This window comes from Puntigrus tetrazona, chromosome 2 (assembly GCF_018831695.1).
Source record: "Puntigrus tetrazona isolate hp1 chromosome 2, ASM1883169v1, whole genome shotgun sequence".
Taxonomy (NCBI): Eukaryota; Metazoa; Chordata; class Actinopteri; order Cypriniformes; family Cyprinidae; genus Puntigrus; species Puntigrus tetrazona.
Window position 1 is genome coordinate 9,781,765 of NC_056700.1, and position 27,328 is coordinate 9,809,092.

The 27,328-nt window shown below is 37.3% G+C and overlaps 2 protein-coding genes across 2 annotated transcripts in view; one reads left to right on the top strand and one right to left on the bottom strand.

Annotated features, from left to right (window-relative positions):
- On the top strand, window positions 1-23,926 carry niban1b (niban apoptosis regulator 1b). Its single transcript, XM_043258980.1, has 14 exons — window positions 1-247; window positions 13,591-13,721; window positions 13,861-13,989; window positions 14,075-14,189; window positions 14,261-14,425; window positions 15,964-16,079; window positions 17,558-17,662; window positions 18,006-18,168; window positions 19,045-19,232; window positions 19,468-19,614; window positions 19,937-20,047; window positions 20,164-20,271; window positions 21,519-21,630; window positions 21,705-23,926. Exons 1-14 carry the CDS (start codon window positions 193-195, stop codon window positions 22,667-22,669), a joined length of 2,610 nt encoding a protein of 869 aa, XP_043114915.1. The 5' UTR covers window positions 1-192; the 3' UTR covers window positions 22,670-23,926.
- kifap3b (kinesin-associated protein 3b) overlaps window positions 23,265-27,328 on the bottom strand; it is a 25,178-nt gene continuing 21,114 nt past the window's right edge. The window contains exon 20 of the mRNA XM_043258992.1: window positions 23,265-24,525. Coding sequence (XP_043114927.1) covers window positions 24,441-24,525 — 85 coding nt within the window. The 3' untranslated portion in view covers window positions 23,265-24,440. The remainder of the gene's footprint in view (window positions 24,526-27,328) is intronic.

The window sequence follows — 27,328 nt, forward strand, 5'->3', positions numbered from 1 at the left end:
TGTTGACGGGGCTGAGAGGATAAAGCGGGCGGCGCTGCTGCAGTTTGAGGAAGTTTGAGATGCTTGAGTCACAGTTTGTTTGCTCTCGTCATTATCTGACAGTCAAAATAGGCGCTGCGCTTCAAAACCGGACCGGACTAATAACGGGAAGAAACCTCCGCTCGGGACCGCCGCGACAAACCACGCTACACAATGGGAGCATCCTCATCCAGTCTGTTGGACGAGAGTAAAATAAGCTACATACGAGGTAAACGGGTTTCCGTCTAGCAGCTGCTACAAAGTCTGTGGACACATAACGGTCGCAGCTTTCTTATTTATAACTATTAGCCTGTAATTAATATACAATTTATGAATATTTTTTTCACTTGTAGCTGCTCTTTTTGTTTTCATTTTTCACTAAATGACTATCTTTAGCTATATCAGTTATTCAAGGCAACTGAATTCTAAAAAAAACTAAACTCACCTTAGCTAAAAAAAACTTATCAGACATGCGTTTGACTACTACTGTGGTGCAGGAAATGTCATCAGTTTGTTAAACACCCACCCAAACTCTTACCACACCTTTAACCCCACCTATCATCCTTTCACCTTATCATGCATTAGCTCAGTTTAATATAATCCGTGCCTCTTAGGCTACAGCGACTCTGCCTTGCATTTACATACTAAGTAATGCACTTTATTATTATTTTGTGGATTTTGTCTAGCAATCATTTATCCAAATTCATCCAAATAATTCACCCTCAGAAAATCAGAGATGCGGATGAGTTTGTTTCTTTGGGAGGAATTGAGAGTAGTTTTGCATTGCGAGTTCTCATTACTTGCCTATCAGTGGATCCTCTGCAGTGAATGGGCGCCATCAGAATTAAGGTCCAAACTGCTGATTAAAACTGTCTCCAGATGTCCAAAATCTTGTGAGTAGAAAAGCTGCATGTTTGCAATGAACAAATCCGTCATCAACATCTTTAAAGGTTTAATATCAAACTTGCATCTGGCTAAATGTAAAGCCCTCTGGCCATAATATTGCTTTCTCAAGTGAAATATTTGGTGGATTTTGATGTGAGAAGACAACAGATGGGGCTACAGACGTGTATTTTGGCAAGAAGCGATGGTTTCGAGTTAAAGACCCCTTAATGATGGATTTGTTTCTTATGCAGTTTTTCTCTTCACAAGAAATGAATTGAGGAACTGGAGTCATGTGGATTATTGTGATGTTTTTATCAGCGGTTATCTGACGGCACCCATTCAAAGCAGACGACCCGATGCTAAATTTCTTAAAATCTATTCCAATAAAGAACAAAACCCATCCGCATCTTGGGTAGCCTGAAGGTAAGTAAAGTTGAGCAAACATTCATAAACTATTTCTTTAACATTTAGCAATTTGCTATTCTAAATATCAGCATGTTGTTTTTCTATTATTCAGGCCTAGGTGCTAAATTAGTGTCCTTGAGGATATGGCACGGCTAATATTTAATGTTTACATGTTTTACATTGTACTTGCGTAAAAAAAAATACTTGCATGTAATTACATCACTGTAATCACATTTATAATTACACTGTTGACCCTAACCTTAAACATGACCATGAAACCTGTACCTTGCCTATATCTCACCTCAATAGCACCGAAAACATTTTGCAATATAGCACAAACACAATGCAACTATCAATTGATTATTGTAGTTAGCAGTTGCACTTAATATAAAGTTACACCTAACATAGACACCGTAATGAAGGTATTACCACCATTTCCTTTTTCCCCAAAGATTTACATACTCTCTTTTGCAGCGCTTTCAGAACCTCTGATATACTGCCTCTGTGAATGCTCTGAAGCGTGTATGTGATTTCACTGGAATGTCACACATTCTGAGCGCTTATACTGCAGAGAATGGGTTTCCTTCCCCTGATGGAGAGCACAGCTGTTCCTGCATAATGGGGATTGTTTTTGCTCTTATTTCATCTGGCCAGCAGTGAACGGGAAGTACTGAACCAGAGTGGAAACTCATTCCAACATTCACTTCTCTTTATTGTTCAGTCTTTTCAGCTGAAATTTGTCTCCCTATTGTTTGCTGACTTAAAGTAAAAAGTGTTGCCTAAATTCTGCATATGTTAAAGCTTTTTTTTTGCATTTCATGGGAGTGTAATTTAATAAATTGCTCATAGCTGTTATATGAATTATAATGCCTCCAGTTGAAGTGATGTTAAGGACGCCTAATACAGGTGGACAGATAAATTGTATTATAGTATGATCAAAGGAGAATTACGGCTAATTATAATAGCTGACATTGTGACATCACGTTCATGTGGTTTTAGCTGGTAAACTATTAGCAGAATGAGAGTCTGGGTTATAAACTGAAACAGAAAGAGCTTCAGTCTTGGAGTGAATACCGCCCTTGTGCTCCAAAAACTCAAGTTATTTGCCACGTCCTCTTGGCGTTTTTTTTTTTTTGGGCCCCTGGCATGTATTTGCTCAGTGCTCTCCAATGTATACACACACAGGTTAAACGAGGACTCAGATCACTCCAGGGTTTGTGCTGTCGCTAGAACGCTGCATGTTTGATTACATTTGTTTTTTTTGTTCCATAACAGTTAATTGCATGCCATTAAACAGTCATCATGTAGACAAAAACATAAAGAATAGACATAAAGCAGTATAGGGGCGTGGGCTGACGTAACAGATGGTAAAAATCTAAACAGCTCTAGCATATAAACGCCACACAGAATGTGTCCTTAATTATGATGCGATATTCACCACACCCTCCTCCGCTAAACTCCTAAATGATGTCATGGGTTTTTGGCACTAAGATTGATTTGACTGAGAGGGCCTGATGTGCTCTAGATGCATATGCTATAAAGTGACCCATATGCTGCTTACTTGTGAAGACCAAAGTTTATGAGATATATGTTTATTTACACAGTCACATGTAAGTAAAAGTAAAAAAAAAAAAAAAAGAAAATTGAGATATAAGATAGTAATTGTGAGGAAATTTAAAAAATGTCAGAAATCACTTCTATTAACTTGCAATAATTACAAGAGTAGCCTGGAATGCAATGCATAAACTCACAAACTGTGAGAAAAAATGGCAGAATTATTTAGTTTTTATTCCACGATGAACAAGCAAGGTATAAAAACAGAATTAGAATAAATTTAGAGAGATAAACATAGTCATAATTTCGAGGTGTAAACTCAGTATTGCTGGACATGAGTAAAAAAAGTCAACTCACCATTTTCAATAAAATAAAACACAGAATTAAACACCAAATTAGAAAGTAACAAATGCATTTTTTATATTTGTATTCTGTGGCAGAAATATTAATTACAGTTTTATTAAATTAAAATATAATGTTATTTACATGTAGTTATTTCATAGTCAAGTCAGTTCATATTTTTTTGTCCATGTAATTTTACATTTTAACGTTGTTGGAATCCAGTTGGAATCCAGTTTGTGTTGTTGTTTAGTCATCACATTAACTGATATTGAGATTATTTTCAAATAAAATTTTGATTGATAGTCAACTTTAGACATCCTACTAATTATAAGTAACTTCATATATAAGTTACTACATGTCAACTAATTCTCATTCATTTGCAACTACATGTCTACTCTCTCAGAGTGGACTGTTAGGGTTGGTTTAGGCTTAGTAGAATAAGCTGACATACACTTGCAAAGTTTCTGATAGTCAGTGTGTTGTATGTTGTTGACCAATCAAAATACAGATTTTAAGTAGACAGTCAACCAATACTCTAATGATTGCTGGTTGACATGTTGTTGCGAAGTTGCTTATTGTTAGAACATCAAATAAAGTGTTATCAAATTCTTATTTTGAAGCTGACTAGGTCAGATGAAGATTATAAGTATCATGCTGTTCATTCACGACACTACCTCAAGCATGTCTTGTGTTCTGCTGACCTCAGCACGCTTTTAAGCCACCATCTATGCCAACTGAAGTATTAAGGTACCTTGCTGAGGCAAACTCCTCTAAAAGGAATCAGATAACACAGTCATTCTCTGTTCATTGTCCTCTTGCCTGTTCAATGCTAGCAAATGGCAGAACATAATTGGGCGAATCTGGATCCACTTTGCTAATGCAGTTGTTTGATCACTTGAATGAAACATGCCGTTATGACTTGAGCTCCTTGCCGCTTTTTGTTCACGCTGTCATTTGCTCACCATGTGGGAGGATGATGTGTAGGGATTACCATGACAGACGTATTCATTTTTCACCCTTTCCATATGGTGAAGGTTAACATTCTTTCCGAGCATTTCTCCTTTTGATTACAAATGTGTCCAAACACCTTGAAGACACCCAGATTGCCTTATCGCTGTCTCTATTAGAATGCATTCCTATCGCACACTGTAGGTCGTTCTTCCTCACAAATGAGCTACAGAACCTGCCAGGATTTGTTTAATTTAAAGGAAATAAATAGATTCCGCCAGTAAACACCAGATTTGCTTCAAAAGTCAATGGTTCGTTCGTATGTGGGTTAGTAATGGGTTTCAAGCGGCTGCTAGGCTAGTTCTAGGTGATTGCGAGTGGTGGCTGCAAACTTGCTTGGAGTGATTTTTCAGTGAATAGTGTTGCTGATTCTAGGTGTTTTCAAGTGATTGTGAAAAGGTTTTCAGTGTGTTCTGAGGTGATTAAGGGTGTTGAGTGTAGGTGGTTGGTAAAGTGTTTCAGCTGGTTGCTGTAGGGTGTTTTATGTGGTTTTTATGGTGTTTGCTTGAGTGGCTGCTCTGGGTGTTTTCTAGATGGTTGCTAGGGTGCATTATGGGGTTTGCTAGGGTGCTGCTAAGTGATTAGTATGGTGTTCTATGTCGTTGCTATGATGTTTTGGGTGGGCTCTATTAGAGGTGGATGATATGACCAAAATCTTATATCACAAAATGAGTAATTGTATTTCACTGTAATGTTATATGTCGTTACTTTAAATAAGGTTTTTATGCTATAAAACGTTTTGATTCCATAGAAATTTCATAATTTGTGTCAATATCACAAAAACTAAAACTAATATCTTAAATGAAAACATAAAAAATAAAAAAACGCAGGCTCAGTGAAGATAAATAAACAGTCAGTGATTAAATAAGAATAAGACATTAATTTCTAGCAACAGGACAAAATACAACAAATAAATGCTACATTGGACGCTACAAGTAATCGAATGTAAAACACTGCATATTCCTCACTGCGTAAATTAAATATGTATTTCTTTTTATTAAAAGTCACAAATGTGATTTAGTCCAGAGCAGTGACAGATTTTCTCACTTATGCTGTTTGGTTAACATGAGTTAAAGATGCCAGGAATATTAGGCTGCTGTCATTTTAAGAGCTTTAAGTCCTTGCTTTTAGCCCTGATACAATAAATTGTTACATGTGTTTTCTTTCTCAGCTGTTTGCTATCACTTACAGGCAAATACAGGCATTTTTACACACACACAAATGTGTGTATTTAACTGTTTAAGTTAAAAAGCAGTAAAAATAACTGTTCAATACTTCTCTGCTCTATGAGCACCACCTTCATGTGTGCATGAATATAGCAAAATGAGTTTTCTTTCACTGATGATTGCATTTTAAAGGCTTAATTTTTTTTTAAAATAGTAATGCTTACAAACCGTACGAATTTTTAACGAGTGTCTGTCAGGCAAGTTTGTTTGGTGTGTTCCACTCGTCAGCTCTGGTTGGGCTCATGTCAAGGCCATCAACGCGTGAGAAGTGGATGTTCAGTTTAGTGAACAAGTCAGTAACAGTGCTCCAATATGCAAATATTTTTTGCTAGGACATTCTAGGTGCAAGGTGTTTGTTAGGGTGTTACTAAGCATTGTTAGGTGTAAAGGTTCAGGTATTACTAGGTAAGTTAGGTGTTTGTTAAGGTGTTTGCTAGTATGTTGCAAGTGATTGGTCTTATAAGTACAAAGAGACCACCCACATCTTTATGACATTTTGGCTAAAATCATGCACCAGGTGAAAATCATAAATAGCCCATACAGAGTGGATTTAAGGGGTTTTGTCTCTGGATGTGTTTCTGCTGTTGGGAGGAGTATCAGTCAGGGAATCGGTATGATTCTAAAGGCATGGGAGGAAAGAGAGCTTAACTCCTGGACCTCTTCCCAAATCTCCAGAGGAGAACAGCTCATTCTCAGCTGAGAGGCAGTTTAAGTGTCTGACCCACACCCTTACTGATTCATTTCATAAATCTAGTCACACACTGACATGTGTCACTCTATCAAGCCTTATCCCGAACTCACAGTAACGTTCGAGAGATGCTTATCATCTTTGGCTTGTGGGAGTTACGTAATGATCCATGGTGTTAGATGTTGGAGGACCACCTCTGCTTCTTACAGTTAAAACTTACTTACTTAAGTTAAAAAACTATATTAAGTGAAAAGGAGGAATTTTTTCTCTCTTTTCCTTTAATGACATCGGTACCTTTAATGACAAGTTGTGTGAACGTGATGAGATGATTTGTGAAGATCCAAAGAACATCTTAAGATTCAGCGAAAGAACTGACCAGCTGTGCATTGAAGTTCAGACGACCCTTGTCACAAATTTGATAAATATTACAACAGAATCTTAATGCCTCATACATCCTGTTTTTAAATCAGATTTTCAGTGTGGCCTCAGACTTGCATGTATTACTTGAGTGATCAGCTTGCCAAATAATGTTTTGGATTTATAACTATTAAGGATTGAAACAGCCTCCCTCATAAGCCCTGAATGACAGAATAATGTAAGCCCTCCAAAAACCTCTCACATTTGCTGAACCACATGCAATTTTTCAGTTTGGACTGGAGGGACAATGGAGAGAGAGGGAAAGAGAGCATTCCTATCTGATATGTTAGTTATGGAGCTGCCTGTCTTCCTCGTTGGGTGTTTCAGGCTACAGATTTCTTCTGCAGGCCAAGAGGTGATGGGAAAAGCAGGCTCTTCTCAGCTGGTCATCCAAACCACTGGACTTATAACTCAACATCAATAAGAGTTAAAGAAGTGGTGTCGCCAGTAAAACATTGCAAAGTGCAGTAAAACAAGACAGTAAAGCGTAATTAGTTGGCTTCTAAAACTGTATTGCAAGCTACAGTATTTGAGGTCCACTTTTAAAACTAAAGCCTCCAAAATTACGTTTTTCGCAGCAATGCCAAAGAACCCTTTTGGGTACTCCCAAAAAACTTTTCAGTAATCAGTTCTTAAAACTAACAGCATAGTGTAGAAAAAACTGTAATAATATAAAGAACCTTTCCCACTAAGAACCTTCTGTGGAACAAATTAATATTTAAAGGAATAGTTCACCCAAAAATGAAAATTCTGTCATCGTTTACTTATTTTTTCATACTATGGAAGTCAATGGTGATCCAAAACAGCCTGGTAACAAACTTTTTTCAAAATATCTTCCTTTGTGTTCGGCAGTATGTACATTTTATAGATAATATTTCGAACTTTCAGAGATGCTTCTGAAAAACGTTGTAGTTGTAGGCACTGAGAAAGCATTCAGGAGTTCAACGCAAACTCAGTTTGCTTATAAATTCTGCATCTTATCGTCATTTTTATCTGTTGGTTGTTCCGCTTCATAAATGTCATGTTTTGGCAGTATCTCAGGCTGTCTCAGCTATGAAATGTAGGACATTTTGAATTATGTTCATAAAGAAAACCCTTTTTCCAGTCCCACTGTGAGGACTGTAGATACAGGGAATGGAAAGCACTTTTCTTTCCATTTTAGACTTTAGTTCAAATCATTGGCTTCATCTGAGGTGTAACGCTTGTATTGAACCTTTCGCCTGATTTCACAGCTGCCCCGGAAGTTAGCGGCACTTGAGTTTGCAGGAAATGACCTCACTTCACAAATAACACGTACCATGCAGATGCTTTGTTCTTTTTCTAACTAAGCTTTGGGTAGCATGATTGTGCGTTTGATTTGTTTTCATAGTTTGTGTTGCTCTAAACGATTTCACACGGTTTACACTTTCCTTGTTTTCACCCTCCTCTTTCCTGCATCAAAGGAACATACATTATGTGGAGCAAAGGATAAGGGACATATAAAACAACAAAACCGAAGTCCCAGACACTATCCTCAGTCAGGATACCAGTGATCAGGGGAGAAACTGGAGACGGGGGCTATTTAAAACCCTGTTTGTGTGTGGGGAGATGAAGGAAGTTTAAGAGCAAAGTTATAGTACAGATGTGCAGTAGTCTGTATTTATGAATTGTCCAGGGAGAGACTCACGGATCTGCTTAACTCATCACTGGACACGGTATATTTCACATTCTGCTTATCAGTAAGCATCTGCCCCTTATCTGTCTACGTTGACATATACAAATAGTTTGAGGTCATTAAGGTCATTCCTTCTTTTCGCGCAAGGAATTAATACTTTTATTCAGCAACCATTAAATCGATCGAAAGTAACTTTAAGGCATTTATAAACTTACAAATGATTTGCATTTCAGTTTAATTATTTTCTTTTGAACTTTCTTCATCAAAAAAGAAAAGTTGAAAAGTTTATAAAGCGCCGAATTAGCATATAAACATTTTTTGAAGTATCATGCGATACTGAAGATTGGAGTAAGGCCTGATAAAATAAATTGTTCAATTAAATAAATAGCATGAATTGAAATATTACACAATATTAGACAGTTTTTATATTATCTTTTTGATCAAATATAAATGAAGACTTGGTGACCCCTAGTAAAAAAAGGAACATATTTATTTAAAATACATTTATTTCATATAAAGTATAGTTCAAATGGATTAAAATTAGTGACATATCGCTCAAGATTTACTGATATTTAAAAAGTAATTAAGGTTTTTTATTTGGATTGCTACTAGATCACAATGTACATTTCTTAATATTAAACCTAAAATGCGTTTTATTTATGAAGTATGATCTTTGAATAATATGAGTTAATGCATGATATTTAAAGTATACCTGAAGTATACTGCTCAATCAAATTTGGACTTCAGAACTACTTCCACACAAATTGCATTATAAATTGCATATAAAATTAATTTAGACTTTAAATATACCAGTTTAGTATTCTAAAAATACAGTTGCAGGGTATTTTTTTAAGCACGTATGTACACTACTATAAATGACACCCCCATAAATTTTTCTCCCTGTTTTCCTGAGAGGATTTATCTGCATCAATACATCCTGCAATTACATTGGACCTGTAATAGGCAACAATTATATATAATTACCAAGAAAGGCCCACTGCCATACAAAGATTCCACTATCACTAGTAGCTGTTTAAAATCTAAGTCCAGATGAAAGGATGCAGAGGACGAATATAAACACTAGGACATTGTGTGTATTCAAAAATCTAAAAAGATTTTTTTTTTCTCCTGTAAAAACTTTGTGGGATGTGTTAAGATTTTATCCTCATTCTGATCCACTTTTACCCTCTTGTATGATACCTCTTCATATTTCAAGCCTGTCAAAGATATAACTGACACAGTGATCATTTAAAAAAAAAAATAATAATAAAATTCTGTGAATTTGGACAGTGGTAGACAGTATCAAAATTCTAAGTATAACGTTGCATTACCTTCAGTGCTACTGTTGTGAAGATGTTCAGAGAAGTGAGCTGTTGCACAGTTTCTGTCTTTTAGAAAGAAATATTTGCTGAGTTGTCCATGATTTACAACGGCCGTGCTCTTATCACGAGTGTGTGTTTGTGTGGTGTGTATTTGTGGTGTGTGTGTCCTTACAGGAAACCACTCTCTCATCTCCCTGCCCTCCTCAGAGCAGCTGTCAGTTCTCTAACTCAATTTAGTTCAAGTCTATCTATTGTGTTTGTGCAGCACCTTTAAAAACAACTTTAACCCCTGAAAGTCACCGAAATCTAATACTCTAATAATAAGGAAAACTTTCTTAAGAGGAGGGGGGTGAGGTTTACAAGGAAATAAATCTGCCTCAAATAAACAAATGATTTTAAAATAGTTTTTTAATATTTTTTCAAGATGTTTCAAGAAGTTGAATGGTATTTTTTTTATTAATGATGATGATGGAGATTCCTTAGCACTTGAAGTGTGACACACTGCGAAGCAATAAGTAAGATCTTAGATAAGCAAGCATGTTTTAGTGTTAGTGTTACTGTAGTACAGCAGTAATTTGTTTTGTCTTATGTCTTTTGATAAACTTTGTCTAAGAGTGTTATCTATTGAGTGTTATTTTCAGATGGTGCACCAGTTTGCCTTCCTTGTGTCTAACATTTAAGCTGGTTGAACCATCCCTGACATTAATCATTTACGTATTTGTATATGATACATGATTTCTGGTCTGATTTTCTTTGGTCAGAATCCAAAACAGGAACTGATTATTGGGTTTGTCTAATTAAATATACACCTTCAGTTGGCACTGAAAGGCACAATATTCTTCTCGTCATTTGTATCTTCAAATTATTTTATTCTTATTCTTATTTTTTATAGTGTTTATATTAACCTTAAAAGAAAACAAAGCACCATAGAAGTAATCTTTATGACTCATGTGCAATATTTGAAATATCCTAAAGCCATATCGAAGATGTATGTGGGGAACAAAGAGACTTAAATCAGGTCAGATCATCGAGTCAGTCAGCTGAAATGAAAAAGTGGGATTTATGAATAAATCTTTCAGCCCAACAGGGAACAGAGAAGTTTATCCATGACTAAAGTTTTCCATTACTTTCTCACACAAAGAAAATGTCTGAGATTTTAAGTTTTTAAGCGCAACTCCACATGATGATAAAAAGAAGCCGGCAATTTTTAACACATGAGTTCAGTGATGGTTACTTGTTTAGCTTGGCCAGATATCAGTGAGGTGAAGTTTCAACATTAAAATCGCATTTTAAGTTGATATATCAGGCTCACATTAAATCTAGACTCCATAAAAACCCTTTTTGTAATCTCAAGTCAACGCTATATTCAGGATCTTCGTGGTGACCATAGCTGGACCGCAAGTCAGCAGCATTCTGTCTAAATTTGATGAGACATTGTTTTGCAAAGCAGAGGTAATGGTTAATAAAGCATGTCTAATGTGCCTGTAAATTACATACATGTGCAGCTGCTGCCAATGGCTTCTTCCAGACAATCAGAATTCTATACTAAACCTTGGCAGAAAAAAATATTTCCAAGGAAAGTCCAAGGATATTTTTCTTTAAAAGCTTGGAAATCGGGATCCAAGCCCGAGAGCTGTTGCAAATAAACTTAGTTTGCTCAGTGGAATAATGCTGAAATGGACTCCGTGCCATGTCATTCTGGCAGTGCAGTGAAGTGGTGAAGATGGCTCAGTCTTTAGGAATGAGTCAGGGACTTTCTTCTCCCTCAAGAACAATAAGATGTGTGAGCTAACCGTATTAACTGACTACACCTGTCACTGTAGATATGTTAGATAGATATTATATTGTGATGTGCATTATTGTAAAGGATTTCTTGTCTTGTACAAACTTGTATAATTTATTCTTGGTCTGGATCTGGATCTTAAAGGGTCTAGTTTTGATTTGGATTTGGGTCTTGAAGGGTCTAGTCTTGGTCTGAATCTCGAGTATCTTGGTCTCCAGGGATCTTGGAGATCTTGGTATGGATTTGAGTTTTAAAGGTGCTGTATGTAAATTTATGTCTCTCCTAAAGCCCAAAAATAATATAATATGTTTGTAGTTGTTTAGGACACAAGTTATGTTTACATAGCTGGTTCTCTGAAAAATAATTTTATAGCCAGTAATTCTACTCTGAAATGTGCATTCTGGGGCGTAATGCATTTGTTTTTGCAGTACCCATTTTATCCGCTTGCTGGCAATCTTACATACTGCACCTTTAAAGGGTTTAGTCCTGGTGGGGATCTGGGTATTGAGGGGTCTAATTTTGGTCTTAAAGTTTGGTCTTCTTGGTCTGGATTTGAGTTTTGAAGAGTCTAGTCTTCATCTGAATCTTAAGTATCTTGGTCTCGATGGTGTAGTTTTGGTCTTGGTCCAAAAGTGTCTAGTCTTGGCCTGGATCTGGGTTTTGAGTGGTTCAAATTTGGTCTGGATCAATAAATGGTTCATAAATGGTCTAGATTTGGTACAGTTTGGGTCTATCTAGTCTGGTATGGATCTGGATCTTGAAAGGTTTGGTCTTGGTCTGAATCTTGAGTATCTTGGTCTCGATAATTGTCTTGTCTTGGTCTAGATTTGTGTCCTGCCATATCTAGTTTTGGTCTGTATCTAGGTCTTACAAGGTCTTTGCCTTGACTACATCCCTGTGCTAAATTGAAATATATTTGTAATCACAAATTTTCAATGATGAAGTTACAATTAATATATTTAAATAGATTAACCTCAAATGTAATGTCAAATGACACACTCCAGTAATTAATTATTAGTACTTAATTTGTACTTCAGTGTGTAAATCAATGCATGAAAATAAGTGTGCTTCTTTAAATCATGGCAAAAGATTTTTAAAACATAATAAAATATGTACAAAGAAATTACATTCATTCAAGTATTCATACCCCTTCATTTTTTCACATTTTGTTATGTTGCTGCGTTATGTTAAACTGCTTAAAATAAATACTTTTTTCCACATCAATCTACACTCCATACACCATAACTGTACAGCAAAAAACAGGTTTTTAGCATATTTAGCTGAAGCATCTTTACAGTCTCAAGTCTTTACAATTTGTCAATTATCTGCCACACTTCTCCTCCCCTCTTCATCTCTCAAGTTCTGTCAGGTTGGATGGTGACAGATGCACATGTTCAGGTTTCTCCAGAAATATTTGATTGGGTTTAATCCCAGGCTGTGGTTGAGCCACTCAAGGACATTCACAGAGTTGTCTATAAGCCACACTTACTGTGTGTTTAGGGTCATTGTCCTGTTGGGAAGGTGAACCTTCTGCACAGTTTAAGTTTCTGAATGCTTTAGACTGGGTTTCCTTCAAAGCTATCTCTATATTTTGCTGCACTGAGTGTTGCTTCTACTCTGATACGTCCCTTTATCTATGATCATGAAACTCTACTAGAGTGACAATCAGGTTCTTGGTCACCCCTCTAACCAAAGCCCTTCTCCATCAGTTGCTCAGTTTGGCCAGGAGGCTAGAAGGTTTATGAAGACTACATGCTTCTGTGACTTTTCAGTGAAGCAGATTTTTTTTAACACTTCCACTTTGTGGCTTGGTGCAAACCGTTCTTCAATTTCTATTCACCTTAATGTGTGGTTTTTGCTCTGATATGCATTATCAGTTGTTAGACCTTTTATTATGGCATGTGTGACTCCAAATCATACCCATTCAACTGAATTTCTCCCTAAGTGTAGTAACATCTACAAGCAATATGAATGCTCTTGAGCTAAATTTTAACTGTCCCAGTCCCAGTATGAATATTTATGCAATGGAATTATTCTAAGTTGTTTTTTATATAGAAATTTGCAAAGATTTAAAAAAAAAAAAACATGTCATTTTTGTCATACAGTTATGGTGTAGACTGATGTGGAAAAAAAGCGTTTTAACATAACAAAATGTAAAAGACTGAAGGGGTATGAATACTTTCACAAGGCACTGTTTATACTTTTAAGATCTTAGGCGCAAGTACTTATTTAATACAATCAAGCATGTTTCTTTTACACAAGGTTAATCTGTTTTTTTGTATATGTAGGCCGGACAGAGGCAGAGCTAAAGAACTTTAGTCCTCATTACAGAAGGCAAAGTTGTGTTGCCTTCTTTTGCCATCTGAAGGATGAGGTGGAGCAGCACAGAGCAGGACAGGCCCAGCTCCTCAAACAGAAGGTGAGATCTTAACACTCTTCTACGGACAACATCAACTTAAAGTAGTGCTTTTATTATAATCTCACTTACATTATCAGTTATCCGATTCATGCTGTTGCAGAGTTTTACTCTCACTGACACTAGTATGTTTTGCTTCTAGGAGCCTCTGCAGGCCTCAGAGGTCCTGTACAAGGATAGCGTGCTTTACTTTGATGACAACAGAAAGTGGAGAGAGAGATTTGTCGTGGTCCTTGCCGACCATAGCCTGGAGCTACACGATAGCCAAGAGGTTAAAAGTTATGATCCTTTTCACATAAAGGCACTTTTTATGACAGAACGTTCTCATGATGCTGATATAATTTACTTATATACAGTCATATTCAAAGGGAACCCCAGCCCGTCACAAACTCCTCCCAACAGGGGGCACAGTGTTGACCTCAGAGGAGAAATACACTGCTGTCGTAGACAAGGCCTTCCCTGATCCCAACGGTGAGTATTTGTCTAGTTCTCCTTCCCGATCTCGCCTTTCCCGTTGAAATGAGTGTCTGTGTGTCGTTCAGGTTCTAAGGAAGAGCCATCCATTCCTCTGGTGGTGGTTCCCGGTCCTCTTCCGGTGTACCTGAGACTGCCTTACAGACGAGACTCGTACTTCTGTTTCCAGCAGGAGGAAAAGCGGGCACGCTTTGTCTCGATCCTGAACGACTGCATTCGGCATCAGAACCAAGGTATCAGATCGACACTTCCTACTTCCTCTGTCTCAGAGTTTTGCAAAATATACCACAAAGGAAATATTTCTCTTTGCTCAATTTGAAAGTAGTTCTCGAATCCGCTTTGACTAATTCTCTTTACACCTACCCAAAATAAACGCATGGTATATTATATTGGCGAGGCTGATGAGAGGATGCCTCAAGCTGTGTGGGACGGGCTCTGCTCTTGCATCAGTTTACTACTGTTTTCTGTGGTGGTCATGGTGATACACTAATAATATCCAGAATTGCAGCGCTCTTTTCCTGCGTACTTGCTGCTCAGCGGTTGCATTGCCTCTGCAGAGCATTATGTGTGCAATAACATTCTACTTCGTCACATGACTGCAAATGCAAACTCTTACACTTTCATGCTTTATGTACAGGGTGAGAGGAGAGTTAACCACAGAGTAAAATCAAACATAAAGTTTAATAACATTAAACGTAACTGTTTCGTAAGTTTATAATCGTATTATAAAAGGCTTTAAAATAAGCCTTACTATTGAAGGTGTCTTTCATATTTGCAGCACAAGTGCTGTGAGATATGAGGTAAATACTAAATTTACTTAGATTTAAGGGTTAAATCGCAAACACTTGTAAGAAAGATTAATATTAATGATGTCTTAGTAATCATGCCTTAGCAGCATTAATGGTCCTAAACATTAGCAATGAAAGCTATTCATACTCATAGCTACTCATATTGTAAGGAGATTGTACTTTTAAGCTACTTAAAATTCATTTTTAAACTTAATTAGTTTAACTTAGAGTTGTATTTTTCAAGTATACTTTATATAGTAAATATACTAATACCAATGTAGTAATAGTATATTTGCTAGTTTGCTATTTTAATAATTCTTCGGACTAAATTGGCCCACTTTTTAGTTTTTAAATGTATACTTTTAAGTGTACAGGAGGAAACTCTGAATATACAACTAGTTTACAGACTTTTCTAAAACATAAGTGAACTTACTTAAGTATGATGTATCTCGGTTAAATGTTTTAGTATAAGTATAGGCCGAATATACTTTTCTGTATGCTTGTCTTTATTTTAAAAGTAGAATGAAAGTATATTGTTATATATTTTTTATTTTTAAAATAAATATACTAATAGCACATTTAAAAAAATGTTTTTAAAAATGCATTCTTTTGAAAGTAGTAGCCAGCTGAAGCTAAGGAGGATAAAATAAAAAAACAGACTAAAAATAATAATATATAATAAAAAATTACATTTTTAAATAGTTGAGATACAGAAAATGTAGTCGCGTTAGTAGTGTTGAGACATTTAGTTGGTTACTCATTTAGTTAGTAGTACTCTGAATGTTAGATTGTTCTGTATTTACCAGTACGAGGCATTTGAGGTGATGGGCTTCTCAGTTTTCTCTCATATAAGTAGATGTATATCTTTCATCATACTTGCTATGTCTTGGTCTTTTCCCTTTTTCCTGGAACCAGAAAAGAGAAGTTGCTCACATGATTGTATATTACACAATCGATTTATCTGACATCTGATGTCTCTGCAGATCATCTGAAGAGTATGGAATGTGAGGTGCAGGCTTTCCTAAAGGCCATTCACTTCTACAGGCAGGAGAAGGGTCACTATGAGTCATGGGACATGCTGGTGGGCACTGACTATCAGGTGGGCCCACTGCTCTCCATATTACTCACAAACATGTTTTGAATGAATTTCCAGAAAAGCAGTGTCGGCTGACAGATGAGTCATGCTGTAGTGGTCACAGAGATGAACAAATAGCCGGACTGATGCGCCATGATTAAAGCAGGCATCATAGTGTGGTCAGAAGGCTGGTGGACAGAGCTGCTGGCCGGTAATTTAGGCATGTAGGTGTCATGCTGTTAACATCTCATCTGAGGCTCAATGGACCATCATTTCATGCTTGACTTAAAGGTTTAAAAGTGCCCTCCTTGGCCAGACTTTTGTGTTGCCTCAAGAAAGTTTGCGAAACTCGCGCATAACTGCCTTAGAAAACACCACAAATTATTATTGACATGTTGTTCAGTGCAAAAAAGCGTACCAAAGCTCCTGTTGTTATGAAATCTTGATCACAGCAGGGTCTTTCACAGGATGTCCTGTAGCTACTTAAGGAAACACCTCTGCCTTCCTCCAGCTATTGTTAAATCCCATTTTGAACTCTAATTTGGCAGACAGGGTGTTGTTGTGTAAGGGAACTGAAAAGAGACATGTAAAATAAGCTATTTTTACAATCAGTCACTATCATAAACCCTGACAAGGTGATGAGGACCAACACAATGCACTTACTGTACATCTACTAAACAAGTGATAAACTTAAAAAAGTGCATAGTGTTACATAAATGAATTATATTATATTACACCACCATTAAAATATTCTGCCATTAGTTACTCACCCTTCATTTCATTCCAAACACTTTGTTAATCTTGAAACACAAGGTATTTTTTTATGTAATCCAAGATCTTTCTGAACCGCATTGACAGCAATGCAACTGCCACATTCAAGGCCTAGAAAATTAGTGAGTGCATTATGAAAATAGTCTATGAAAATAGCCTTTCAGATGGGAAATATATGAATGTTAAATGATCTTAAACTTGCTCTCAGCTCCCTGTCTTGTAAACAACTCATAATTATTATTTTTAACATATAAAAAACATTAACATATAAAAGATCACCGGTCATCATCCAAATCTTTCAATTCACAACAGTGACCTGCAGGAACAGCTTGTACTCCAACAAGAAAAAGTGACATGACACATCATATTTTTACAAATTTGAGCATACACACAATCTAAGTTCAAACCTGAGGCCCGTTGTGTGCGAAACCCCCCCCCCAAAAAACATAACAATGATAACGACTTTCAACAATCCTTTTCTTGCGTGCCGGTCTCCAATGAACATTCACAACTGTCTCGAAGAAATACAAATGATTTCTAATTATATATTTGATCGAATAAATGTTTTTTTCCATTTCAGTTTTAAATGATTCATCTCTATGACATTACAACAACTCAGTGATTCAATACTTTTGCTCTTCCTGTATGAGTCTTTGTCATGTGGGTGTTTTTTGTCTTGACTCGGTCTGGTATGATTGGCTTCAGTAGTGACTCGCTCTGTCTGTCTGCAGGTGCTGACTAACCAGGTGATGGAGGAGCTGCTGCCCTCGCTGCAGACAGAGCTGTTGCCCAAGCTGAAGGGAAAGAAGCCGGAGAGGAAGAGGGTGTGGTTTGCGGTCAGTGAGATCAGCCTCTGCTCTTCACGTCTATTCTTAGAAGTTTGACATGCTATGTGTTGAATGTCACAGTAGGGCAACATTTTGACTGGTCCATTCTGGATAACCAGACTGATTGTTTTTCTGGTCCCCCACACCATCCAAAACAATAAATATTTTATACAGTGAAAAATAACGCTCCTTCGTGGCTCGTGCCAGTTGGAACGGGCCACTGCTCTATAAAGGGATGTTTAACAATTAGGCAACATGCAGACAAAGGCAGCTCTGTGTTCATGATGAAGTGGGTTTATGACGGCCATATTTAGGGTGAATGTGTTTTCTATTTATTTCCTTGTGTGGTTAGACAGTGGAAGCGACCTACGAGCTTGTGCACGAACAACTGCGAGGAGGATTGGAGAGTTTGAAAAACGAGTGCAGAGAAGCCACCAAACAGCAGGAGGCGCTCATCCGCTCAGATATGGACCAGATCATCAACTCTCAAACATTCTTGGAAACTAAACTGCAAGGTAAAAACAGACAATTTTGTAGTCAAAGATAAATAAAATGAATAATAACGCTTTCCATAAAAATATATTAAGCAGCACAACATTTTTCAGCATTGATAATAACATTAAACGTTTTAAGCAGCAAATCTGCATATTAAAATGACACCGAGGACAGCTGAAAATTCAATTTTGCATCACAGAAATCAATTATGTTTTTAAATATACTTAAATAGAAAACATATTTTAAATTCTAATAATATTTTGCAGTGTATTTTTGAGTACACTGCAAAAAAAATACCGTAAAACACAAACAAAATTAACTCACACTTAGCACATATTAGGGGAAATACTGTTATTGTTTTAATATTTAGAAATAATAGAAATATGATCAAATAATATTCTTTTTTTATACGCTACTGATTATTTTTTTTGCTCTCATGAATATGTGTAAAGCAAACTAGTGAGTGGTATTCATATTACAATTTTGTTAAATGAGTAAACATTTTGGTAATATGCCCTAGACCTCATAACCATGATGAAATTTTGTTTCATATCCACCAGTGATGACCTGATTTTAACTAAAACAGCACCTGTTTACCATTATCCTCTTTGTAGAGCTGTTTTACAGCTCAGATGACTTTTGTTTGCATTTTTGATACACTATTTTCTCGTTTAAATCTATAAAACACTTAAAGCTGCTTTGACACAATCTGTATTGTATAAAGCGCAATATAAATAAACATTCAGATGAAGTATTGACTTTTATTACACTGAGACAATGACGTTTACTTTTGATTAATATATTGGAATATTCTTATGCATGCAAACGCAGTGAGTGTTCCGTGTTCCTCTGCACCGTTTTGACTTTTTTGACCAGATCTTTCTTTTTGTGTTAAGCTCTAGTATCAGAGCCAGCTGTAAAATACTGCACCGAGAGCGTGGCTCCATACCTGACCTCAATCCTGGAGGAGTTGATGGGTCCGGTCAGCGCAGGCTTCCAGGCCGCGAGGCTGCTGCTGGAGGACGAGCTGACCCGAATCTGCAAGGATTTCCCTCAGGGGGGAGTCACAGAGGAACTTCAGAGCGTAAGAGAGCTTTACTAATACGTGATAATACAACACTCTGGCACAAGTGTTTGAAATCAATATTTATCTGCTGATTTCAACAATTAGCCAAGGCTGCATTGCACAACACTTGAAGCAAATCAGGTCATTTTTTTCCCACTGGGAGCAGAGAGAAGTGATTAGATCATGTTGGAATAACGATCATCTGGATCCAGACTCCCCCGAGTTCTTATGAGTCATCCCTGTCTGTTTGTAGGCTTTGCAGAAGGTGGGTTGTGACCGGATTGAGGACTGTTACCAGCATGTGAACGTCCTGAAGGAACAGCTCCAAGAACTTCGCAACCGCTTCAAGTTCTCCAACTCAGCACGAGTAGTTCACGGCACCCAGAGTCAAATGCAGCAGGTGGGTGACATCTGCGGCTTTTAGAGTGACTGGGCGTTGTTAGACTTGGTGGGGCTTTTAGATGTTTTATGCTCGTGTAATGAAATACTTCATCTGGCCTTTTGACTCGAGTGTAATTGCGTAAATCTTTTCAAATCTCTTTCAAACCTTAGTAGTGGATATAAACCACTACTGGAATCATATATGTCACATAGACTGCTCCACCAAAAATGAAGTCAATGGAGAGCATTGCCTCATCTTGTCATGAACTTTGGTTCCCTCTACAGGTCAAGGGAAAATAAATCAACTCTGGCATGCCTGTTATTTCTTCCACTCTTTTTAGTTGATGGAGAATGCCGTGTACACATTTGAGCTCCTGCTTCAGTCTGCCTTAAAGGACAAACCTGACAAACAGGCCTCGGTCATGGAGAAAGCCAAGCTGCGTGTGCTCAAGGTTGGCTTTGCCCACATTTACAAAGTGTATGCATTGAGCAGTACAATGTTTTGACAATAGAATAAGTTTAATGAATGTGACATAATTATTGTGGAAATGTTTGCGTTCCCCTTTAGCAATTCGACTATGACAGCAGCACAGTAAGGAAGAAGATTTTCCAAGAGGCCCTGGTTGACATCACTCTGCCAGCCATTAGGAGAAACCTGGCGCCTGCCTGCAAAACTGTATGCAAGAGGGGTTTTTTAATTACTCTTGAACATTTAACAGAATACATTATGTAGAGTTATTCTGGCAAGCTCTTTCTATGATTATTGGAATGCAAATTATAGTATTTAATGATTCAGATTTTGATTCATGTTAATTGAACTATTAATGGTTTTCTTAAGATTAGTATTTGAAAAAAATATTTTGTTGCCAGCTGATTACATAATTTCAATAATAAATAAAAATAAATACTAAAAATATATAATTTTTTTTTTTTTTTTTTTTTAAACGAGTCTGTTAAACTTTTTAGGTGACAAAGAATACAGATACTAAAGGGTTAGTGCACTCCAAAATGATAATACTGTCATTAATAACTCACCCTCGTGTCGTTCCAAACTCCTTCAAATACCTTCATTCATCTTCAGAACACAAATTATGTTAAATGTTTTATGAAATCTGAGAGCTTTCTGACCGTGCATAGACAGCAATATAACTACCATGTTCAAGGCCAATAAAGATAATTTTTTAACAAAGATTGTTATTTTTGTTTTCTTGTTGCACAAAAAGTATTCTTGTAGCTTTATAGCATTACGGTTAAACCACTGATGTGAAAAATATCTTAATTTGGGTTCTGAAGATGAACAAAGGTCTTATGGGTCTGGAACGACATGAGGGCGAGTAATTAACACCATTTTTATTTTATTTTGGGGTGAACTTTACTTATATCGTAAACAACACTAAATAAAATGATGGCAATATAGTCGTTATTCGTAAAATACTACTCACAAAACAATGTGTATCTTTCGTTTTACCAAAATCAATTTGAGTCATTGAGTCATTAATTGGGTTATCAGACTCTACTGGCTTTACTTTATGTGCGTATTTCACTAAAAACAACCAACAACATTTCTTTAGGAATTAGACTTCACTGGCAGTGCTGCATGTGTTTGATTCATGAAGAAGAACCAACTCATTAGCCTTTGTTTGGGAATTGGACACTGCCCTGTTGGGAAAAAAAAGCTTTAAAGCATGGGTGCTGGTTTGAACATACCTAACCAGCATAAGCTGTTTTTTTTGCGGTTGGATTCACTAAAAAGAGCCGGTTCATTAGAGTCAATGATTCAGGAATCAGATTTAATTAGTCAAATTTTACAGCACAGCAAACACTATTAAGAAACTCTGTCCTGCTACTGTAATACAAAACTCTATCTGCATTTGGTTTTCGTTCTGTGTGAAATGTTCACTGAACTTTTTTCCCTTTTTGCAGGAGCTTCAGAATTTTGAGCAGTTCATCTTTGCTGATTACACAAACTTTGTTCAAGTGGAGAATGTCTACGAGAACATACTGCTCAACCTTCTGAACAATGAAGTCAACAAAGGTAAACCTTGTTTTGAGTCTCTGAGGCATATGAATAACTTCGAATACTAACATCAACATGTTTTTGCCGCACAGTGGTGAAAGAGGCAGCCAGTCTGAAGAAGAACAACCTGTTTGCCGACAGTACTGACCTGCAGTGTGTTAGCCAAAGCAGCCTGGCCGACAGCCGCACGCCGCCCCTCTCTGCCCCCTCCAGCCCACCACAGGTACCGGCCTCTGTGGCTCTCTCTCAACAAGCAGAGCAGAAGATCAGCGAAGACACCCATCAGACAAACGAGTCTTCAGTCATCCCTACAGTGAAGATTACAGTATCTTCTCCAGAGCCCACATCACCGTTAAATGTTTCCCAACCAACATTACCTAATAATTCATCACCCATTCCAGAGGTCTCAGAGACCGAAGTGTCCTCAACCAAACCAGAAACCATCGTACCTGCAGAAGATTCACCTGCACAATCAGAGACACCTTCTTCTAAAGAGAAGGATGAAGTTACAGAAGGATCTTCTGTTAGTACAGATCGAGCAGTCTATCTTAACTCAACGGCTGAAGAAGCTCCTGTTTCTCTCGTCATTGCCCCTGAAACCCTAAACGTGGAAGCAGACGAAGAAAGCAAAAGTGTAAGTCCTCCCAAGTCTGAAATCGAAGAGGAATCTGTCCAACCTGACGTTAACCTGACAATCAGTGCTGAAGTTCTGCCAGATGTTTGTGCTGAAGACACTGCTGTGGGTGCCAGTGTTTCTGATGAGCACGTTGTTGTGGATAACGAGGCATGCGAGGCAGAGCCTTCTAGTAATGAGAATAGAAAAGAAACACAGGACAGTCCCGCTGCCGATGCTTCTCCTCCTCCTCTCCACTCGGTTCCTGATGGTCTGGCAGAGGGCGCTGTTGGTTTAGCATCAGATCCGGAGGCCCAGATTTGCGCTGTGAACACCGATTCCCAGGAAGAGAGCGCTGGCAATGTGCAGGCTATCAGAGATCTCATCATGGAGATCATCGAGGTAGAGGATGTAGTCAGACCTTGTGCTGAAAACCAGCCTTAAAACAGTTTGAATGAGGTTCAGATGGATTTTTATCAACTATTTAGCTCTGTTAAACAAAACAAACTACAGTGTTCCCATTTAATATTTTCTATTTTTTAGTTAGGTATTTTTTCATACACATTTTCTATTTTCAGTAATAATCCAAATATTGAAATTAAATTGTTATGAATAAAAAAACAATTGCCTATATAAAACAGAATTCTTTTTGTAACACTGTATCTAATGACATATTAACAAAAAACTATATATGCACATGAATAATTGTATAGCTGTTTGCAATTTTTTCAGTAGTTAATTTTAATGATGAAGCTTGTATTTTTAAAAAATATAAAGGAAATTAAATGGAAAAAAAATAGAAACTCTACATTTTTAGATGGTACACAAATGTTTTTTTGGTGGACTGACTAATTTATTAAAGTGTTGTGCTGGTTTGTACAGACAACTCATTCTTTATCGTAAATAACAGATCAAGTGCTGATCACTAAACAATTATTTTGTACCATTCTGTAGGTTTTCTGAAAATGAGACGCAGTACCTTTGTACATACGATGATCACAGTAAGAATCTGTTAAATAAATTTCAACGAAACAGACAATTCACCAGCGTATTGTTTTATTTCTTCTCTTCGCAGGTAAAGTCCATTCACATTAATCTGTCAAAGTCACAGGATCATTATAGCAGCAAAGGCCAAGATGTTAGGAGGCACATTTTGTGTCTGGAAATACAGAGCGGTCCTGAATTCACTGAGATACATTAAAATTTAATTTAAGACAGTAAAATACAACTTAAAAATGAACAGACGCAAAATACATCTCAATCAGAAACATAACCAAATTAAAACGGCATGAAATAGTACCAGAGGCAGCATTTAGCACCTTACTTAAAAGTGTTATAAGACTTTTTTCACAGCAATGACCCGTGGACATTATTAGGTAGTTAATTCATAAATATCTCTTAGAGGAATAATGCCTACTTATTTAAGCTATCTAACAGACAAAGCATATAGTTTTGTTATACGTGACAATTAGTGCAAGATATTTTGAATAAAGTGAGTGATGCTACATCGTTATAAAGTTGTTTATGCAGTCAGCTCTGGTTAATGAGAACAGGATAAATAGGTCAATGAGTAACATTTTAGCTGATTATGATTTTGTGAATATGAAGATGAGAACAGATTCATTCCAGTTCTATAACTATACTGTATACTATTAAAGTGCACTCCCTAAAACCTAAAAAAAAAGAACCTAACATAAAATGCAAAAAATAAAGACTATTTTTAAATTAAAATCTAACTGTAGTCATTAAAAAGTCAGTTGGTAGAAGCATGAAGCAAATTAAATTGTACCCTGAATGTGTCTCTCTAAGATTGTAGTAAAATTAAGACATCTTAAACCCAAATTAAGTCAGAACTACAGCACTTACTAATAATCTTCATAAATAAAAATATGCATTATATAAGATAATGTACACAAATAATCTGTAATCATTATTACGCAGTGCCTACCATGTATGCATACATTCAAAAAAATGAGAAAAGTCCATTCGTAACTTATATAAATATTTGAATATAAAATAACATTTTACATACTTGAATGAACTACTGATCTGTTTGTTAATGAATAATTAAAAGTTATTATAAAGCATCACCAAGCATTTTAATGGGATATCGCTATTAAACCTGCCTTTAAATCCAAGGGTGGGCTCATATTTTCTGGAAGAGATTGGTTGGTTTTCTAGAAGACAGACGTTGAGATGGTGTTTAGCAGCAGCTCTATTTGGAGGATCCATAGCCGTGGAAGAACGGCTCATCAGGACGAAAGCCGTAGGCAGTGGCAGGACGTCCGTCGGCTCCGTTGCTGAAGAAAGACGTGAAGATGCGAGAGTGAGCATAAAGTCTGCTGATTGTGTTACCTCTAAGAGGCACTAGATGGCCTTCTTCCATATATTATCAGGAGAGACAGCAGAAACATCATTCACGTTCTGTATTATCCGATTATCTGTATAGTTTAACATACTGCATAACGGCCACTGACAGCGTACAATACCGACTGTGACTTCTACGGTGTACTAAATTAAATATTCTAAATATTCCCGAAATTGTTACATTATTCATATAAATCTGAACAATTTTTAAAACGAAAAAAAGTGCGTAAGTGAGAGTAAAACAGCGGCGATGAGACACCTGTACCTCGACAAGCGTTCACTCTCATTCAGGACGCACCGAGCCAAAAAAAGTTGTGGGGTTCTAGAAACAAATCGGTTGTTGGCTCTGTCTGCCTCCCTCTAAACCAACAGGTTCAAGCCTACAGCTTTTAAATTATGAGCTGTTTGCTTTGCCCCTATGTGCCCACATTACATTGTGTTGTTTTTAGCCTCATATGACCTCCAGTAATCAAACACAGCTCCTCTTAGCACCCCCGACTCGCACACTCTGCTGTCTAAAATATGTCTTTTTCCTATTGGCCTGCCAGATCTGTCAGGCTGAATTTGAACCGAGGGTAAGAGGGATTCATGTGCGGGTCGGCGCCGCCTGTAGGTGCTCCGAGCCTCTGTTTTTGACTCCGACACCTAAATTTTACCTCAGAACTTGGCCTTTCCTTAAAATCGAGTTCTTCAGCAATAAATACAGGCTTCCAGAGTTCGGGATAATCATCTACAGAGGGAGAGCATTTATTGCGCTGTGAATTTACGGCCGCGAGTTATCAAGAGTTCATTTCGCGCTGCAACTCGTTATCATCACGTCATTAATTACGGGTGGATATTAACGCCCCAAAAATGACACGATGAACCCATTCTGATAAGAAAATTTAAGTTAATGGGGATTTATTCAATGATTTATCTCCACGGCTGACCCATAGCGAGCACATTCCTGTCCAATTATGAGACAGCCTGTCACCTCTTCCTGCACGGGGCTTCAAAACAGGGCAATAAAAGCTGAGTGGGGATGGGACTGACAGCTCACAGGGAGCCAGGTCAGCCCTGACGTTCTGGGAGGGAAAACAGCCAAAGGTGCCTATAAAAAAAAGGCCCTTTTAACCAGACATTGTTTCATAGCTCAGAAGAGTGTGTTTGCACAGGAAACGGGTCTCGGCTCTTTTATAAAAGGACGTTTCTCCTCCTTTTTTCCCCAAGTTGTTCTCCAGCCCGTGCTTTGATCTCCCGTTCCCGTCACGTCTCTGGTTACATGCCCTACCTTGGCTGTGTCAAATCAACAGCACCCCCTTTCCTCCCCTTCCTTTGCCTGATTGCGTCTCCACATCCCTGTTTTCTATTTTCCTCCAGCGTTCCCGTCCAAGCTCCCCAAGGCTTTAGGGACACGCAGCGCAGCACACGCGGCTTGAATAAAGGCGGATTTGTCAGTCTGATGCGTGCACACAAAAGACACGCACAGAGAGCCGGTTTCTCTTCAGGGACATCAGAAGCCCATCTGCAGACAGTGTGTCCCGGCCGCGCTCAGAGTGACCGCTTTTAGCTCAACTCAACACCTTATCCGTCTTCATTCTCAATCTCTATGGGTGGGAATCAACGGGATCCGAGGAATCTAGTACACAGCGTGATAATGCTGTGGACGGTTATTAAAATGTATTGAGCGTTTGTGCACATGAGCAATATCCTATAGGTTCTGTGCTGGAATTCGTTTGAAAGTCTCAGGGGATGAAGTAATCAATTCTCTTTCCGGAAGCTTATGGGTCTGACACGTGATGAACGAACGGCTCAAACTCGAAGACAAGAGACGAACTAATCAATTCTCTTTCCAATGAACGAACGACTCCGACCCGAAACACTTGTGTGGTGAGCTAATCCTAGACTAAACACCCAGGTAAACTAAAAATGAGTCTTTTCTGTTTCACACAGCATTATAGTTTAGTACTGTTTGTTGTGTGATCAACGTTAGCATAAGTAGTAGTAACATTAGATATGTTAGGGCAGTGACACATTTTAATTATGTTTTACTAAAATGAACAAAATGCCTCAATGCCTCAACTAACATGCCTCAGATTTGCTTATGTGCTGAACGAGACTCAAAGGTCAGAGTTGTTAAATTGATCCGAACTTCCTATCACTACAGATCACTCAGCTTGGGTCTAATATAAGACGGTTTGGTCAATCAACTATCATGGGAGGGGCCTATGCAGAACTATGTACATTGTGCCAAAAAAAAAAAAAAAACAACAACATTTGGAGGAATCAACCAATCTGATCAAATTGATTCATTTCCATGATTTAGAAATGGCTTTGGAGAAAATATACAGAGCTAGTCGAGATTAATCTTGTATGCTGAAAAATTGCTACATATGGGTAGCTGATGCATTAATGTATCCTATTGTGTGACAGCAAAAAAAAAACTAAAGTCTAATATACCTCTAAATAAACCTAAATTTTTCTTTGTCAATTACCCATCTTTATATATAAAGTACTGAAAATGTAATATATACCTGTGATTTCGAAGCAGAATGCTCATCATTACTCTAGTCTTCAGTGTCACATGATCCTTCAGAAATCATTCTAATACACTAATCTTGGAACAAAATATATATTGTTCAAAACCACCTCAATGGTGCTCTTCGATATTTTGTGGAAAATATTTTTTTTACAATATTTTTGGAAGAATATGATGAATTTTTTAATTATGTACCAATATAAATGTCTTTACTTCAA

What these genes read in the sequence shown, in the direction of transcription:
- niban1b (XM_043258980.1), top strand. Translation starts at nt 193, where the DNA reads ATGGGAGCATCCTCATCCAGTCTGTTGGACGAGAGTAAAATAAGCTAC. An exon ending in TAAAATAAGCTACATACGAG is followed by an intron (nt 248 to 13,590) that starts GTAAACGGGTTT and finishes TTGTATATGTAG; the next exon opens with GCCGGACAGAGGCAGAGCTA. An exon ending in TGGCGCCTGCCTGCAAAACT is followed by an intron (nt 20,272 to 21,518) that starts GTATGCAAGAGG and finishes CCCTTTTTGCAG; the next exon opens with GAGCTTCAGAATTTTGAGCA.